The sequence below is a fragment of the Cucurbita maxima genome, unplaced genomic scaffold (assembly GCF_002738345.1).
Source record: "Cucurbita maxima cultivar Rimu unplaced genomic scaffold, Cmax_1.0 Cma_Scf00006, whole genome shotgun sequence".
In the NCBI taxonomy this organism is placed as follows: Eukaryota; Viridiplantae; Streptophyta; class Magnoliopsida; order Cucurbitales; family Cucurbitaceae; genus Cucurbita; species Cucurbita maxima.
Genome location: NW_019272022.1, coordinates 6,369,963 through 6,387,425, shown reverse-complemented (window position 1 = coordinate 6,387,425; position 17,463 = coordinate 6,369,963). Strand labels below are relative to the sequence as shown.

General features: G+C 37.9%; 3 protein-coding genes across 10 annotated transcripts; all 3 read right to left on the bottom strand.

Annotated features, from left to right (window-relative positions):
- Positions 1–49: 49 nt before the first annotated feature.
- On the bottom strand, positions 50–4,427 carry LOC111480921 (protein LTV1 homolog). Its single transcript, XM_023126156.1, has 5 exons — positions 3,867–4,427; positions 3,211–3,618; positions 1,271–1,891; positions 934–1,061; positions 50–459 (listed from the first exon to the last, which is right to left on the bottom strand). Exons 1-5 carry the CDS (start codon positions 4,326–4,328, stop codon positions 456–458), a joined length of 1,623 nt encoding a protein of 540 aa, XP_022981924.1. The 5' UTR covers positions 4,329–4,427; the 3' UTR covers positions 50–455.
- A 1,876-nt stretch (positions 4,428–6,303) lies between these two features.
- Positions 6,304–7,504, bottom strand: LOC111480878 (B-box zinc finger protein 21-like). 3 transcript variants are annotated; one of them, XM_023126091.1, is made up of 3 exons: positions 7,286–7,504; positions 6,826–7,212; positions 6,304–6,732 (listed from the first exon to the last, which is right to left on the bottom strand). In XM_023126091.1, exons 1-3 carry the CDS (start codon positions 7,469–7,471, stop codon positions 6,448–6,450), a joined length of 858 nt encoding a protein of 285 aa, XP_022981859.1. In that variant the 5' UTR covers positions 7,472–7,504; the 3' UTR covers positions 6,304–6,447. The 3 variants fall into 3 exon arrangements, with proteins under 3 accessions (XP_022981859.1, XP_022981860.1, XP_022981861.1); XM_023126092.1 differs by having other exon boundaries at positions 6,304–6,726; XM_023126093.1 differs by having other exon boundaries at positions 6,304–6,677; positions 6,831–7,212.
- Positions 7,505–9,564: 2,060 nt separating this feature from the next.
- On the bottom strand, positions 9,565–17,012 carry LOC111480451. Of its 6 annotated transcripts, none has more exons than XR_002717844.1 (9): positions 16,607–17,012; positions 14,229–15,968; positions 13,958–14,125; positions 13,811–13,865; positions 12,145–12,293; positions 11,650–11,736; positions 11,353–11,481; positions 10,691–11,110; positions 9,565–10,177 (listed from the first exon to the last, which is right to left on the bottom strand). XR_002717844.1 is itself a non-coding variant. In XM_023125494.1 (8 exons), the coding sequence occupies exons 1-8, from the start codon at positions 16,673–16,675 to the stop codon at positions 11,009–11,011; spliced, it is 2,499 nt and encodes an 832-aa protein (XP_022981262.1). In that variant the 5' UTR covers positions 16,676–17,012; the 3' UTR covers positions 10,225–11,008. The 6 variants fall into 6 exon arrangements, 1 of the variants encoding a protein (XP_022981262.1); XR_002717845.1 differs by having other exon boundaries at positions 10,927–11,110; XR_002717843.1 differs by lacking the exon at positions 9,565–10,177 and adding an exon at positions 10,225–10,614.
- Between the last annotated feature and the right edge of the window lie 451 nt (positions 17,013–17,463).

Sequence of the window (17,463 nt, the reverse complement as noted above, 5' to 3'; positions counted from 1 at the left end):
AGAGGATGGTTCATTTTGAATAAACATATAAAGAACACTGAATAGATTCATTCAAGAAGAATTGTCATCACTTTAAACTTAAATTGCCATAGGAGTAAACAAAAATACATGATTATCTTGACGAATCGTAAACTCTGACTATTTATGGTCCGTGCGAAAGTACAAGTTGAAGCAACTGACTTTAGTTTTAAATAAATATGCTTTGATTGGAACATCTCAAGATGAGTTACAGAAGCTCTCTCTAAACTTAAACATATAAAGAATGGGTCCGTGGTGGACACCAAGGAATCATTGAACAGATTGTCCCATTTCTTGTCTTCTCTCCCTTCTCCAAGCATATAGATCATGGGCTGTACTTCGTTCCATATAGAATTGTTTCAAGAACTTCTCCCCAGTACTTCCATCTTTGTCACAATGAAAATATGTCCAATTATGTAGCATCAAGAAGCTCTCCCTCACCTGAAAAAAAGTATTCACGATAATTATGGAAAAACAGTGATGTTTGTAGTTAACATTAGCCAATTGAAGTTTATAGTTCGTTTGAAGCAAAATCAGCTTTGCACCAGATAAGTGGTTTTTTTAATAAATTTACATAGAATGTAAGTGAACAGCTATTACAATCTCACCATTATTCAATAAAAATAATAAATATACGAAAATATCTCTTATAAATTGTGGCTTGTGAAGGTCTACAATTAGATAGCACCACCTCATTTTATTCGAAGACTAAGAGTAGTCTACAATTTCACAAGAAAATATTATGGATAATGAGTAAAGAGAACAAAATTGCTTTGATCAGCTATTGGTTTTTCATGTTTTCCTTTCACAACAACAAGCAGCAAAAACAAATATATAATCAAAGAGAGAGATATTCCATAGCATCTTAGACATACCAACAAAAAATTCTGAACAATTTTTGGTTGGTATACTTACATAAGATGAATAGATGCTGGACCAGAAACAGCAACTACTTTCTGAGCACGATGAGTTTCCCCCGTGTAAAGTTCCTTCAATTCTTTTTTTGTGCGCCGTGCTTCACGTCGTGCTTCCTTGACAGCAGCCTGCATGCATGGATTAAGAGGCCATCATAAAAGAACAATAAAGGATAGGCTAATTTTAAATGAACAAGCCACTTATATCTACAATTTAGGCTTTCTAAAAGTAGAACAAAGATTTCTACTTAAATACTAAGCAAATATCTCTAAACCATTAAAGACTCCGTGGATGAACTAAAACATAACACTAAGCGGAAGAACGTAAACCTAGTTACCTTCCTCTCCTTCTTCTCTTCCTTGGACTCCTGACCGTGCAGCTTTCTCTTCTGTTGTTCAGTTTTCAAGCTGCCATTATCTTTCACTTTGTCAACAACTTTTCGACCATGAGGTAGAAAGTCCACTGGTAGCTTCTCTTTCCCCTTGAGAGTTATCATAGAATTTTTAGAATTAAGGGCTCCAGAGACAGTTTCAGCCAACTTCTTCCTTCTGGTTATTTCAGGAGCTACAATCTTTCCAGGATGGTTATTGAGATTAGAACATGTAGAAACAATAGTTTCACAGTCCCAAACTTCTGATTCATCACTGCTCTCCTCAAATGTGTATTCATCTTCAATGTCATCATCTTCATTTTGATATTTCTCAGCGTACTCCATACATCGGTGAATTACATCACTGGCAGACTGCAAAAGCTCTTGATCTGCTGATCCTTCTTTACCACTCAATATATCCGCAGGAGCTTTATATCCTTGGTCAAGGTCCAAGTCATCCTTACTATGATCACCAAGGGCATGCTTGAGCTTCTGAGCAAGGGACTCATGTTCTTCAGCTACCCAATCATCATGCTCATCACAATCAATGCCACCGTCGTCACCAGATGCATAGTCCCGGCTTAAGAGCTGCATCCATCATAAATAGTGAGGTAAATATAAAATTACCACAGAAAAATGTTGGAACGAGAGAAAATAAATATCTCGAGCACATAAAGAAAAGGGAATTCTAGTTCCCATCCCTTAGTGGCTCAAAATCATTAGACGGAAAAATGGTAAGAAAGGGATACTCCTGAAAGCATTCAAGAGGCTTCCAACCCTCCCTAACCAAAACCGTTTATAGAGAAAAAAAAAAAAAAAATTATAGCTGGATCCTACACTGTCCTATTGCCTCAGGTACTTCATTACCCGCTAGCCCAATAAATGACTGGCATACAACAGGATCTTATACCAAGAACTCAGGTAATTGATTCACCAAGAGATCTCTCGGACAGTAATTCTAGTTCTAAACAGAATTTAAGGCAAAAATCTGATTAAGACCTAACCTAGATGGTAACATTGTTCTAGGTAGGATATCAAGGAATAAACATAGATAAATAATTACACAAACTTACTGATATGCTTATATTTACTTTCCATCCAATTAAATCACAAAACTAAGGGGAAATTTGAAGTACGTGTACTGAGATCAGAAATCTAGTACAAATGAATATAATTCAGCGGAGACACAACCATTTGCAATGACGTTCCAGGTATTGTAATTCAACATTTATATGTCCTGAAAAGAAGGAATTATTCTTTTTCTTAGTCAGTAAATTGGAGGCTCTACTCCTTGCATTATGTTTGTAGCCCACTATATAATCCTCGAGAGGGATTTGCCCACTGCAGGACTACCTCCAACAAGGTTGCTCAGTTATTAAATTAGCAGCCTGTGGCCTTCAACCATGAAATTGGAGGGTACTTCCAAATTTCACAAGCCCTAACCACAGAGGCACCTCTTGGCAGGAACAAAAGAAAATGGAGAAACCATTTATAATACCCATGAAGCAAAAAGAACCGAGGCAAACTACTGAAGTTTAGGTGAATTTCTTGGGTGAATATTTTTTACATTAATTTCCTACATTATTAATGCAGAATTCCCGCCATTCACAATTGAAATTAAAATTCACTAATCCACTAATAAGAATCTACTGGGTGAATACTTTTGGTAAGCACAGACAATCAAACCACCATCTGGAAAGGCAAGGCCTTATTCAATTTTATGGTAATCGAAACTCTGAACCAACACAGAAAAGTACTGAAGTCTAACATTACAGCATTACTAGAATTTTCAATATAATACCAAATTAGATATAAACTCCCTACCTACAGGAACAAGTCAATAATCATAAAAGTATGCGTAAGAAAAACTACAGAACTGCAATGCATAAGAAGTATTGGGGACTCACGGTGTCAAATTGATCATCCAAAAGCCGACGCGTTCGTGGCTTATCAACATCATCTTCCACATGGTCAACGTCTGCATCCTCAAAAATGTTGTCACCAAAAGATTTGTTATTAATAATATTCTGGCTTCCTGTCGCTCTCTCAGAATCCTCAGCCACACTAAACTTATTAACCGTTGAACCAGCCTCCCCTTCTTCACATAAATTTGCCTGAACTACGAAATCCTCCTCCAAATCCTCAACATCAGAACCAAATCGCGATAAATCATCGTCATCAAGCAGTGCAGCTATTTCTGGGTCAATAGCATTTTGAACCTTGACTCCAACAGTCTTGGATGCAACTTTGTACATGATGTTCTCACCGGCATCACTGGTTCCTTGAGAAACAATCACTCCGGTGGCATCATACGCCTACAATACAATCAAAGAAACATGGAACGGAAAAAGGTAAAAACTTTGATCCAGAGGGGGGAAAAAAAAAAGCTTTATAAACCATTGCTTATTTTCAGAAATATCTTAGCGTTGTAGAATGGTGGATACGCTCACTCGTGTCTATTATCCATATCATGAACCGTTATAAATTCGGTTAAAATCCCACTCCATAGTTCATACTTCAATGCGGGAAAACATTAAAAAAATAAATAAATAAAACAACCAACCTTCTCATCGCGTGGAAGCTGATTCAGCTTGGCCTTGGGGTTATTATAAAACGCCGAACCACCACCAGTATTCTTAATATCCCGAAGATGCAGCAAATAATTATAACCATCGTCAGGAAAACCCAGCTCGAGAATTTCCCTTCTAACATTTTCCGGTAACGACGCAGGTCCACCAAGTTCCCCACGAGACCGCCTGGAAGCTCCAAAACCTCCGTTCTCTTCATCGTCGTAATCGTCAGGAGCATCGGCAAAGATCGAGTTAGGGTTTTCCTCAAAGGAGGCAGAACCGGAAGCATCGACAGGACCATCGTCGAAGACAGGGAGAGTATAAGAGTGGTTGTCGACACGAACAAAAACACGGTCGGTGGCGGCAGTTCCATCGTAATTGGGATCGGATGAGTCACGCGCAAGTAATTGGAAAGTTGCGGATTTCTTCTTGTCGAAGAACTTCTTCTTCCCCATTGCGAATCGAAGAATACCAGTAGACTCTGCGCTGCGGATTTGTGAGATAAACCCTCTGTTCCAAAACCCTAGACTTGACCCAGAGACGGAAGGTAAATTGTTAATTTTATCAAGATTTTATTAAATATAAAAGCATAAAAATTATTAAAGATTTTTTTCAGTTAAAAATTCAAATAAACACAAAATTAAATAGTAAATTGCATATAAATTATTATTAAACTTCTGCTTTAAAAAAATTTAGTTGTATTTAACCAACTAGACTATCACAAATAAACTATTCCTTAAAAAAAAAAAAAAAAAAAAAAAAAAAAAAAAAAAAAAAAAAAAAAAAAAAAAAAAAAAAAAAAAAAAAAACTCTTAAATTAATAATATTAAATAATAGAAAAGCAACTGATTATTTATGCTTATCGTTGATTTTTATATAATTAAACGATTATTATAATTCACTTTATATTACTAAATTGGGTTAAAAAATTAAGATAGGAAATCAAATTATACATTAATCTAAAGTAATCAAGGGTAATTAGAGCAAAGGGTGATCTTTTAAATTATAAATTTTTTATTCTTTTGGGTGAAGTTGGCGGTTCCTTGTGCACGGGACAACCAACAAAGCCGCCCACCGCCCACCACCGCTTGGTCGCATTGATGACACTCGCAAAAGAAGTCGATTTGGTGAATGTGGGCAACAGTGCTTTAGTTAAGCGGTATGGCGTTGTTGATTTTGCAATGCAAGTGGGGGGACAGAACAAAAGTAGGATTCAAGCCATCCCATCTGTACTGCACGTTGGTTGGGTTGGGTTGGGTTCGTGGGGTTTCTTCAAGAAAAAGAAGAACGTCCTATATATGGGCTTTCAAACAGTACAACCAATGCAAGAAATGGGTTTGGAAAATGGAATGATGTTCTGTGGTTTGTTAGTGTTTTTTGGAGTAGCGGTTTATGGGTCGAGAGCTGAGGGTTTGAAAAATGGCACTTTCTTAACATTCTCCGAGCTGCCACGGGGAAATGCAGGGGAGGGGAGAAACAGTTCTGGTAATACTACTACGGTTGAGGTTAGCAAGCAGAACAGGGGAGGAGGCGGTGGGTATGGGTGGGGATGGGGCGGAGGTGGTGGAGGTGGAGGGGGTGGAGGAGGAGGTGGTGGTGGTGGTGGATGGGGATGGGGAGGAGGCGGAGGTGGGTGGTGGAAATGGGGTTGTGGTGGACAGCCAAAATATGGCAGACGCGGCGGTGGGAGAAGGAAAAATGTAGACAGGAAGAGAATATACAATGAGGAAGATTATAGTATGGGAGAATTTGCGGAATGTATGGTGAAAGGAAGATGCAGAGGCATGAGATTGGACTGTCCGCTTCACTGCGGCGGGCCTTGCTTTTACGACTGTCGATACATGTGCAAGGCTCACTGCCGACGCCGACGCCTGTAATTTGGGAGCCACAACTTCCATAATTTGGTTTTTTTTGTAAGGTTGTTATTGATTGCTGGACTCGGATTCCATGACTTGGTTGATTTGATTGGGCGCTGTGGTTGGGCCTGGGCCCGCCAAAAGTGGTCTCTCTTTAGCTTAGGTGAATTTGCTAAAGCAGCTTCCTTTCCTTTCCTTTCCTTTCCTTTTCTTTTCCTTTTTATTTTTTGCTTTTCCATCGATTGGTTTGATCTTTATGCTTTAGTGTTGTGTTGAGTGCCATTGCTCATCATAGAATTTCAAGGTTGTTGGCTAATGAAGTTGAATGACTGAATAAACTATATTTAGCGCCACCCATTGATAATGACCCACACATAATGACCCACACATGACTCACAATTTCATTAAGCTCACTTTTTGGTAAGTGTTGACGTGTGGTTATACAAGATCTTACATCAGCTGGTTAGTTGTTTAGATTTTTTATAATGAGAATGGTGTCTTAGATTTAATCCAATATTTAAATATATTTTTACTTAAAAATGTGTATGAAAGATTAAATGAAAGAATAGAATTATTTAAGAAAGATGTGACAAAATTAATGGATATATTCTTTTAGAATTTAGCCAAAAAAAGAAACCATGCACTTCTGATTATGGAGTTAGCCGCAACATCCAAAATGCATGTACGTATACACAAAATCACGACCTCAAAACGCAAATCAAGAGAATCTGAATCTTCTCGGCCGGAGATCAACCTCCGGCACCGAAATCCCACCGTCACCGCCACCACCACCTCCTCCTCCTCTGGTTTTCTCTTTCAAGGTTCTACCTTTCTTCCCTTCCTCCATCTCAATCTCTGAACAAAACAGAGGTACGGCAGCCTCCTCCTCAGGGCTCCAAATTCCCCAATCCTCCGACGAGAAAGAATCCGCGCTCGTTTCTAATTCAACTAAATCATCAACAAATAGAAAAACCCAATCACCATCAACCTCATCGCTCTGCAGCTGGGTTAATTAATTCAAATTAAGTCAAATTTTCAGATCCACCGCCCCAATAAAAAGAACAGAAAAAACATCCATAAATGCAGAGTTGCAGACCTTACAGAAACCAAAAGGAGGAGCATCGGTAGAGGAAGAATCAAGAAATTCATCAAAATGCCACCCAGAAATCGCGTCAATAAAATACTCCACACCATTCATCGCCTCACAACCATCGGTGGACGCACCCACTGTCTGGGCGTTAGAAGTTGAACTCTCGGCAATTGAAGGCGAATTCGAAACAGGGGCAGAAGAAGCATTAGCCATCTTCTCGGACATAGAGGAAGACGACGGCACATTCCCGGAAGACTCACAAGAGAGCTTCACGCCGGTAAGAAGGAACCGATCGTGCTTCTGGGTAAGCTCATTTACCGAATGGATTGGAAGGTCGCAGTCTTTGCACAGAATCGCCCGGTCCTGCTGACAGAATAGGAACGCTCGTCTCTCCTGTAAATTGGAAATCATGAACCGAAAGGTTCTAGAAGCCATGAAAATGGAAGAAGTGAAACAGAGGAGGGACCTGGCAGATGTCGCAGAGTGGGAAATTGTTGTTGTTGGGATGGAGGAGGGGGAAGCGGAGGTGCTTGGAGGCGAGGACGTTGGCGTGGTGGACGCGGTGGTCGCAGGTGGAGCAGAGGGCGGCGTCGTCGGCGGTGCAGAAAAGCAGCGCCTCGTCTTTGCTGCAGACGTCGCACTGAATCTTCATCTCCGAAACTTTCCGAATCTAAGGGGGGGAACCGGGCGAAGGGTGTACGGTTATAAATGCACTTAATAAAAATAGTTTTTTTTTTTTTAAATAAAAATAATTATTGGATAAAAGTCATTTAGTTACAGTTTAAAATCTAAATATAAAAATTTAAAAATTGAGAGAATTTTAGTAAAATAAAATAATGAAAAAATTATAAAAGAAGACAAAATATTAAAATTTGAGAATTTATTTAAAATAAAAATTAGTTGGAGTTGGAATAGGGTGGGAAAAAAGTGGATGAAATACCATACCTTAACTGGAAAGCCCATATGAAAAAAAGATGGGATTTTTAAGCTCCCCATACCTACCGAATCTATTTAATTAAAATCCTCAAAACCGCTTTTGCCGGGAAGTGCTTTCCACGCGCCCTGCCGGCCGGGACCACCCCGGCCATCCTGGTGGCCTTTAAACCTTTCACATTTTCTTTTGAACAACATTGACTTTCACTTTCTAAATTGGTTTAAATATGTTAATGTGAGTACCGACTTGAGTTCATATGACCATTAATGGTAAACGTTGTGATATACAGGGATATCAATACTTTTCCTTGATCGTTATAAAATGATATCATAAATTTCCCGCTGTATTTATCACGCCTCAAAGTTTTAAAATGGTTTTGTTAGGAGAGATTTTCTTGTTCGTTCTTCAAGCTCACTGCTGGTAGATATTGTTCTAAACTTCTCTTCAAGATTTTAAAATACATATGTTATGAAGAGGTTTCCACACCTTTATTGTTCGTTCCTCAAGCCCACTACTAGTAAATATTGTTCTCTTTAAACTTTTACATACGTATGTTATAACATATCTGCTACCCGGAATGTTTTGTTCAACTTTGTCACAATCCACATCCTTATGGGCCCAGCATCTTCGCTTACATACCGCTCAATGACTGATTTTGATATCATTTATAACAATTCAAGTCCATATTGTTCTCTCTATGCTTCCACTTCCGAGCTTCTCCTCCTCTCTTCAACTAATGTAGGGTTTAGAATCCCATATGAATTTGGGGAATAAAGCATATGGGGATGAAGGGGTTGCTATTGGGTGCAATAAATGAATAGTTATGATGCCCTCCAAAATAAAATGAAAAGAATGAATAAATGTCACACAATGAATGACCATTAATGCTCCATCTACATCCTTTATGCCAAACCCTTATCAATATCTTCCCACCACGCCACCATATCAACAAACCTATAATTCAACTCATTTCATCATTAGTTAACCAAAATATATAGTTATAAATAATGATCTTTTAGGTTTCAAAAATGCTACTCATTGGATTGGTATGAGTCCTTGTCAACTAACTTTATATGATCTTTTATAGAATAGACAAGAGGGTAAGATCCTAAATCTGAAGTAAATGGAGAGAAAATGTATGAGATTCTTGTAAAAGTAGAATAACAACAATAATCAAAAGGGTGGAAATGCGTATTTAGAAAGAGGTTTGATGAAATTGGTGAGGGGAGAGAGAAGGAAGGGGCACTGAAAACTGAAAGGGAAGTGTAAACTAAAAGTAAAGACAGAAGGCAAGGAAGGGTATGGTAACCCATAATGCAAGCAAGGCTGCTGCTATCTCTCCCCCATTGCCATCTTCAACTTTCATATCCATTCACCATTCTCACCTTTATTACACTTGCAAGGACCATTACAAAAGATCATATATTATAAATGTGTAGAAATCTCTTACGGGAAGACGCATTTTAAAACTTGAAGTTAATAGTGATACATATCAGCCCAAACCAAATACCGAATAGTGTGTCAGTAAGGACAGAACTAGACATCAGACAGTGCGTTAGTAAAAACACTTGACCTGAATTGTGACATCACATATCGATCGGAGGTATTTAGAATGAGCAATTTTAGAAACATGACTCAAATTTGAGTTTGTATGAGTTGTAAATTTGATGGATATAGATTTTAATAGCCCCTGAATTCATCTTTATTGTATTACTAAGAATGGTTGAAAAAAGTTGGGAACTTAGCAAGAACAATTACAGAAATTATAGATAGAATTATGAAGAGGCAAGCCTTAGAGTTGGAGTGAATAATTCATGGAGACAGCACTATTATTACATGGCCATTCATCTCTTTGTCCAGACAAGATCGTTTAGATCTGCCTACAAACTCCAGGAGGACCCACTCTAAGGAACGAGAACCATCACCCTAGCCACAATTATAATATATTCCGAACAACTTATATCTTCTATTCATTCAATAATTTCTTACATATAGAGATATAAATTAATTGATAAAATGTCAGTAGTAAGAGAATGACAAATCAAAATAAGTGGCTACCAACTTGGAAGAGCAGAAAATCAAAACAGCGCAGGTACCAAGAAGATTCATCCCCTTTCTCGACAACAACAAAGTATTGCAATAAATTCCCGATTTCAGTTCAGAATCAGATGGATAAGGCTTTTATCAGTTTGGACAGGTCGGTGAGTCTCTCAATCCAACACATCAGACATCAGCCACTGCCTCGTTTTGTAGCTGTCCTGAGTTGAAATCGTGATTAGATTGTCCCAACCTGCAGTTTCTTTTGTATTGAATTTGTCAGATATCCTTCACTCTACTGTTCTTTCCCCTTCTCACTACGCCTCTAGATGAAATTGGCTGTCAAATGTTGCAACCTCAACTCCCTCTACAAATACATCACCTAGGCTGTTCAAAGGGTTAGAGGCACATTTTTGAGAAGGCAAGGTCTTGTATTACAAGATATTCGCAATAGATAGCATTGAAGATTATCAACAGAGCTCACACAACTTGTCAGCAAAGGTTATGATTAATTTCTTGTAATTGTAAGTTCCATATGTACACGATATTGTTAAATAATGTAAGAGTTAATGCTAGCACAGCAGAAAAGACCTCCTTTGAAGGTATCCCTTTCGACCCAAGCCAAATTGTTACACTTTCTAGATAGGTATGGAATTGGCCAAGCTGGTTACTAGGGATGGGCAGAGCAAGGAGCCCAGATTCGATTTCAGGGATCATTACCTTCATTTTGACCTGAAGCTATATCCCAAAAAGATAGCAACTTCAGTTGGTGGGGCTCCAAAGTGCAAAGATGGGAAGCATCAGTGAAGAAACTTGTGGGATGCCTATAACCCACTTGGATGTCTCAGGGAGTAACCAGAATGCGTGGCTGGGTTGGGTAGATAACGAGTACAAATTTACCTATATCTTCGCAATTTGGTTGGACAACTCCTCGCTGATGTTACTTCTCGAAATAATCTTTCCACAAACGTGTTGTTGCTATTGTTTCCCATCTTTAGCAATCCAATAAAACCTCATTGAGAAGTAAAACGTTGAATCACAAAGCAATTTACGAAATAACTACTGGAATTACTGAAACTAATAGAATTTACATTTCTAATCGCATGCTAGATAACAACTTAACACAGCAAGCATACCTAAAGAACCAGAAGAAAGTGCAGAAACATGAGCACCTTCCGACTGTACAACAGTCCATGCCAGCTACGTTGCCATCTATCATTATGATTGATACTCCTGTTTGTGAGATGTCTTGCCTACGTTATCTACATACTGCTTCATACGAACTGGGTTTGACTCAAATATAAATGCCATTCCCCTAATCTGCAAATGCTCACACAGATGAAAACGGTAAAACATTCAAATTCTTGAGCATAGACGTACAATGCAACATGATCACTTCCAAAAATCCAGAGTTCCAACCATTCTAAGGCTACAGCCCCATGAAGAATAGTAATTAACAGATAAAATATGAAACTGCTGCATCTTCTAAACATAATTTTAAGCACAACGTCTAGGTTTCAAAACATAAGCATTGTTCCGTTCTAGTAACAAGAGAAACATACCTCAATCAAGCAACCAGAATTAAGTCGCAGGCAGTGACCAGGGGCCACATCCTTGTTATTTATGGAGATTGAGCACTTGCCAAGATTCTTCAGGGAGAAAAATCCATCCTGATCTATTTTTATAATTGCCTGAAAAGAGAATAATCAAGATTCATCCATCTCCATAAGAACACTATATGAACAGAAGATAAATATAACAAGAGAATAGTTGTACCCAGCTAAAAAGGTAGACAAAACTCTCACAACCACATTCTCGATATGGATACAATTTGGAAAAAAAGATTGAATCAACTCTACCTGCCGTCGAGATATTTTGTTACCGCTTCCCTCACTTCCCAAGTCAATGTCTACAATGAATTCTGCAGTTGCTCTACCCAGCAGAACCTGCATATAAATGATGCTTAATAAGCCAAGCCAGATTATTTTCCTTCAGAACAAATCCACTCGGCAGTGCGTTCTTAGGTTGCTTCAGTGAATTTAACTTGTGGCTTAACAATCTACATCACCATCGAAGCTATCATAATGAACTCAACTACATCCTTATCAGTGAATATGTCCATCTATGACTTTAAGATAATCATTTAGTACAGGGAAGGGAACTCAAAAGAGAACAAAATGCCAAAGGAAACCAATCTAATACTCAATACACTTATCAATGTCCTGGACGGTGACAAACAAACATCTTAATTTGATCCAACTGAAGTCATCACAAGACCTCATAAACTACCTCAAACAAGAGCTCAGTGATCATCGATAGATTGGCTTACTTCAAAATATAAATCAATAAAGTACCTCTGATTTCTTAATGTAATGCTTCGAATGTCGGCCACAAAGAACTGCTAATGCCCCATGAGAGGCAATAGATCTTTGCATACAAGCATTAATCCCTTGCTCCAGTCTGATGATTCTCTTCCTGGTGTCTATATGTTGATATTTTAAGACTACAAATAAACAAGAACATAAGAATATTGCATGGCCAATGGCATATTATTTTGACCAAAAGAATATTGAAAATATGATGTAAGCATTTACATACAAAAAGGATGATAATAGAAAATATACAATGTTATTCAAGGGAGAAAGAACTGATAATTTATAAATAAAGAAAAGCTAAAGTTGGATCTCAACAACGTGTAAGATCTCCAACATAATGGTATAGTAATGTGAAACGAATATGCAGGGACTTGTACACACTACGGCTGACAGAAGATAAACAGCAAGGTTGAATGCATTAAGAATAATTACCAGCTGTCAAAAGCCAGCTATAGTTTGAGATTCAAAAGCAATACTAAACATGGAACTTTTACTTCTTACAAATACCAAGTTTGGAATATATAGGAAGCAGGATTGTACAGAGAATATCAATTTCCAGTAAAATATCTTTTCATATTGTTAAAATTTATAGTTTCTTTTTCGTTGGTATGAAACCATGCTTTCATTGAGAAAGATGAAAAAATATATAAGGGTAATAAAAAAAGAAACCCAACAAAAAAGACATCTCAGAAAAGCTAAAAAGTGGACCCCTTTTCCAAGAAAACCAAGCCAAGACTGATTACGAAAAGGCCTAGTAATTGACACCCATCGGTAGGCATTAAACCTAACCATCTCCCAAAGCTTGTCGCAAGATTGGTCCACGTCTCTAAAAGTCCTATGGTTCCTCTCAATCCAAACCACCCATAAAATAGCAAAGAAACTAGCATGCGACAACCCCTCTACCGAATATTAGTTAGTTCCCACATTATACTGAATCTCAGACAGCGAACTTGGTATAGCAAAGAATACATTGCCCGCTTCCATAAATTTTAATTCAAGCATGTGTATACTATACATTTCTAAATTCATTTCTTACCAAGCATTTAAGAGCCGATAACTGAAACAGCTCAATGATGCACTCCATTGATGGCAGAGCACCAACCAATTAAGAATCATGAAAGTACAAGAAATTATTTGACTTTTTTTATTTTATTTTTAATCCAGATGAGAAAAGAATTAGGAATAATGCAATTGAACTTTTCTCTAGACGTTTACTAAAAATGTTCAGAAATAGCATGTACACTTTGATTATAACATGCGAATGAAAAATTAAAATATCATGATTTCAACACGTAATTCACACTCGAACTGTGCAAAATCTAAAGATTTCAATTTGGAAAACTTTAAACCAGAAATAGAACTAAGGATCACTTTGATTTCAACTTTCTAATATAAATGATTTAAAACAAAAGTGTTTCAAACCTATACTATGATATCAAACCTTCTAAAGTCCCATGAAAGCAAATTAAACATAACACACGCCAACACAGAGGTAAATAATAATCTATTGTTAGTTCATCCTCACACGATAAGGAAAATAGGATATGCAGTTAGCAAGACAGCAACATATTTAAAAACTGATTTAAACAGAAATTACGTTGATGAAAATTAACAATTTAAAAACTAATAGACATCTATACGTTACCTTCTTCATTTGGATACAGATCTTGATCTTCTGGATCCAAGTCCATATCAAGTATCTGAAAGAAATAAATTAAAGATGTTATAACAGACTTATCGAGCCATAGATACCGAACCATCTTACACTCACTATTTATCATAAAAATCTTACCATAGCCTCAATATCTGAAAAATGAGGTAAATCATCTTCACTATCAATAAATAACTCTTCATGATCAGATGTCGAATACATTCCATCTTGTTCTACACCGAAAACACCTTGAACACCCACTTCTCGTGATAATCGATGATCTTTCACTGAAGTCGATGTATTTGGTTCCTGAAATGCCACAAGTAGCACTTTATGGATATCTTCTAACATTGTCAGAATCAAAGCCAGACTTCTCTAAATGAGTATTAAAATTTTGGCCAAGATGATTTACCAGGGAAATTTCATTGTTCTCTTCCATGAGAGTGACAGGTAGGATGGTATCGTCATTTACATTTATGGAGCTGGTTTTATTTGCAGATGGCACGTGTATGGAGTTGCTATGGGATAATTTTAAATTAACACCATCTCCACTAATCAGATGTTTTTCACCTCTTTCAGGCAAACAATGCAATCCCATTGATATGGTTGAAACATGAGGTTGTCCATCATGATTTTTCCTCTCCCTTTGCACAAGGTTTTGAGTCATTTCACCAGAGTTTTCTTTACAAGAGAAATCACTAGTAGATGAAAAAGTAGGACCCATGCAATCATTAAAATGGTATCCCATAGTAGCAATTGTTGACAATGGAGGTAGAAAAACATCGTCATTGCTAGGGATTTCTGGATCTTCTGTGTTCAAAGTACAGAAAAGAGGTTCATCAATTTTTCCAGGACATTGACTGTTCAAAGATGTAGATGGTGATGGATGAGCTTCTGAACTACAATCCAAATGTCCATCGCTACAGTGGGATCCCTTTTCATACAACTCTCCAGAACATGCAGAGGGGGGATCTAACATTGTATCCGTTGGTAACACTGTTTCTGAATAAATTGCATTGCCTGTTTGATCGTGATTGACTTCATTTGGTGAACTCAACAAAAGTGACAGCCCATCAACATCCATGAAAAACAGTTCATCCTCATTGCTCGTGTTCAAAACAGTATTGGACAGTTCCACTAAATAACAACCTTCAGCAGTGGCATTTGGACTTTTCAAATGATCATGCTGCACTTCAATCTTCAACTTTGAGTTAGAGTGAGCCTCATAGCCCGCTAATCTTGCATTTTGAATGTTGTTGTTCCCATCATCATCAGGGAGTTCAAAAGAGTCTCCTGTAGGCACATCCTTATCTGCAAAGCCAACATCAATTGGCAAGGCTGACGAAGCATCTCTCCATATTGGCATGCCAGGAAGAGGAGATGAGTACTCGACATTATGAAAAGATGCACCAGAATCAGAAACAGGAGAATTGAAGACATCGTTGTCTTCTGGTTCAGAGCCCATCACTCTCTGATCAGTGCTCAGTTGCCCAAACGTAGAAGGTCCCGCCTCCAAATCATTTTCAAAGAGGTTATGGACTGGAAAGCTAGCTGATGGAGCCAATTCCTTAGCATGAGATTCATTGGCGAAAGGCAGATTATCTACCATAACGTGAGAAATTCCCTCATGTCCATTATCCAGGTTCTGAGGAAAATGCTCAACAGTATGTTGACATCCAGAATGAAAAGTGTGCTCAGTATCGTCATTATTCATCGCATTTTGGGAAAAATTACAGGGCAAGGTGCCCAGCTCTGAGCTCTGAAGACCAAAATCATCTGATGTTGGAGGGATGCAATTTCCTGACATAGGCTCTTCAGTGACATAGTCACTATCACCAACAAGATAACTCGGGCCCATAGGATTAAAGGGTTCATTGCAAATTCTTTTACGCAAAGCATAATAGCAATGCCGCACACTGCCAGATTTCCTCTTCCCACCAATACATTTATTTTCTTTTGAATTCCCAAACTTGTTGAACTTTGATGGAAGAATGGAAGAAGAACGCTCAACATCAATCATGGACATAGATGCATCTTCAGATACAATTGGATCATAAAGTAAAGAATGCCATCGTTCTTGCAATTCTCTTACTGTGTATCTTCGAGAAAACTGCACAGCACCTTTGGCAAGGGCCTCCAAGGAAGCACTCGCCTGGAAGATTAAAAAATTAAAATGTATCTCAAAAAGCATCAGCACACTAGTTTTCTTGACGCCAAATGGGCATAAAATTGCATTCCAAAATAACTGAAGCACATAATGGTCTACTAAACTGTGGCTCAAGAAGAAGAAGAGGGCTCTCCACTTATGAATCAATGTGCAAGAATCAAATCCTTAACTGTTTCTGCTTTTACATCCTTTACATCCTTGCCTCGAGACAATGAAAAACATAAAATATATGATTCCTTTAGAGTGCTTTAAAATAATAGACCTATGTTCCATACTTAAATAACCATTGTCGAATTAAAACTTCAGACAGATAAGGTAATTAAATTCTTTCTAGTTATTAAAAATGAAAGTTCAAACATATCTTAATTTAACTTTCAACAGTAACATATCTTAACTTGGCGTGATAGTGACCATACTGTCAAGGAGAATGCCCCGCAGTTTTACACAGATTTGCCGCAACAAGAACAGTACGGTTTCACACACACACACACACACACGCACGCACACAGACTATACGAGAAGGAAAATAAACGTTCAACAGTAAGGAGCAAAATGGTACTCGATATACAACAGCCGTAAGAGATTTAACTCCGCAGTTGAGACAAGAAGGGAGAGAAGTTTACCTCGACGGCGTTCTTGAGCAGAATATCATCTTCAGGGCTCCAAGGCGCGATAGGGGCAAGTGCTCCCATCTCCGTAATGCAATAATTCCTTACCAGTCCCCGTATAGAAAGAGTGTAATGTTGACACTAACCGTAGCGGCGAGGGTGTGCGGGAGAAGGGTTGAGAGAAGGAAGACGAAGGATATGGCGTCGGGCGGGTTTAAGAGAAACCCTAGAGAAGGAAATTTGGGGAGAAAGGAAAGCGGCGTTTCTCCAAACGCGGCGAGGCAAATCGGAATTTCTGTGAACTCCCGATGCAAACACGACACGTGCGAACTTCCTTCTTTTCTGTGACCGTCACCTGCTGCCTTCTTGAGGTTTTCTCAACTTTGTTTGCCCGTCGTCCGATCCTCTGCGCATATCCGGTCCCACCCCCTAGTTGCAGCATATCTCTAAGGATAGAAACTCTCTACTCTTTTTTTTTTTTTTTTTTTTTTTTTTACCAAAATTAACCTCAGCATGGATTTTGATTTTTTACCCATTCTTCTTAAGTATACTCGATTTTGATATTTTTTACTTTGTTCTAGGTTAATCTCTATGTTTTTATAGAAGGAAAAAAAAAACATCAGTTGGCTTAAAATAATAGCAAATCTTATATAAAATTGAAAAAAATAATGATGGTTAGTAACCAAGATTACAATGACTATGGTTCATTGTGCATGCCTTGAGGCCTTCACCGGAAGGTATTAGTCTATTTTATTTGAGAATATACACATTTATCCTTCAAATTATGTCACTAGTATTAAAACAATCATATCTTAGCGTTACAATTGCATTCAAAATTTATGAAAACGAAAAAAATTAATTATATTAAGAAT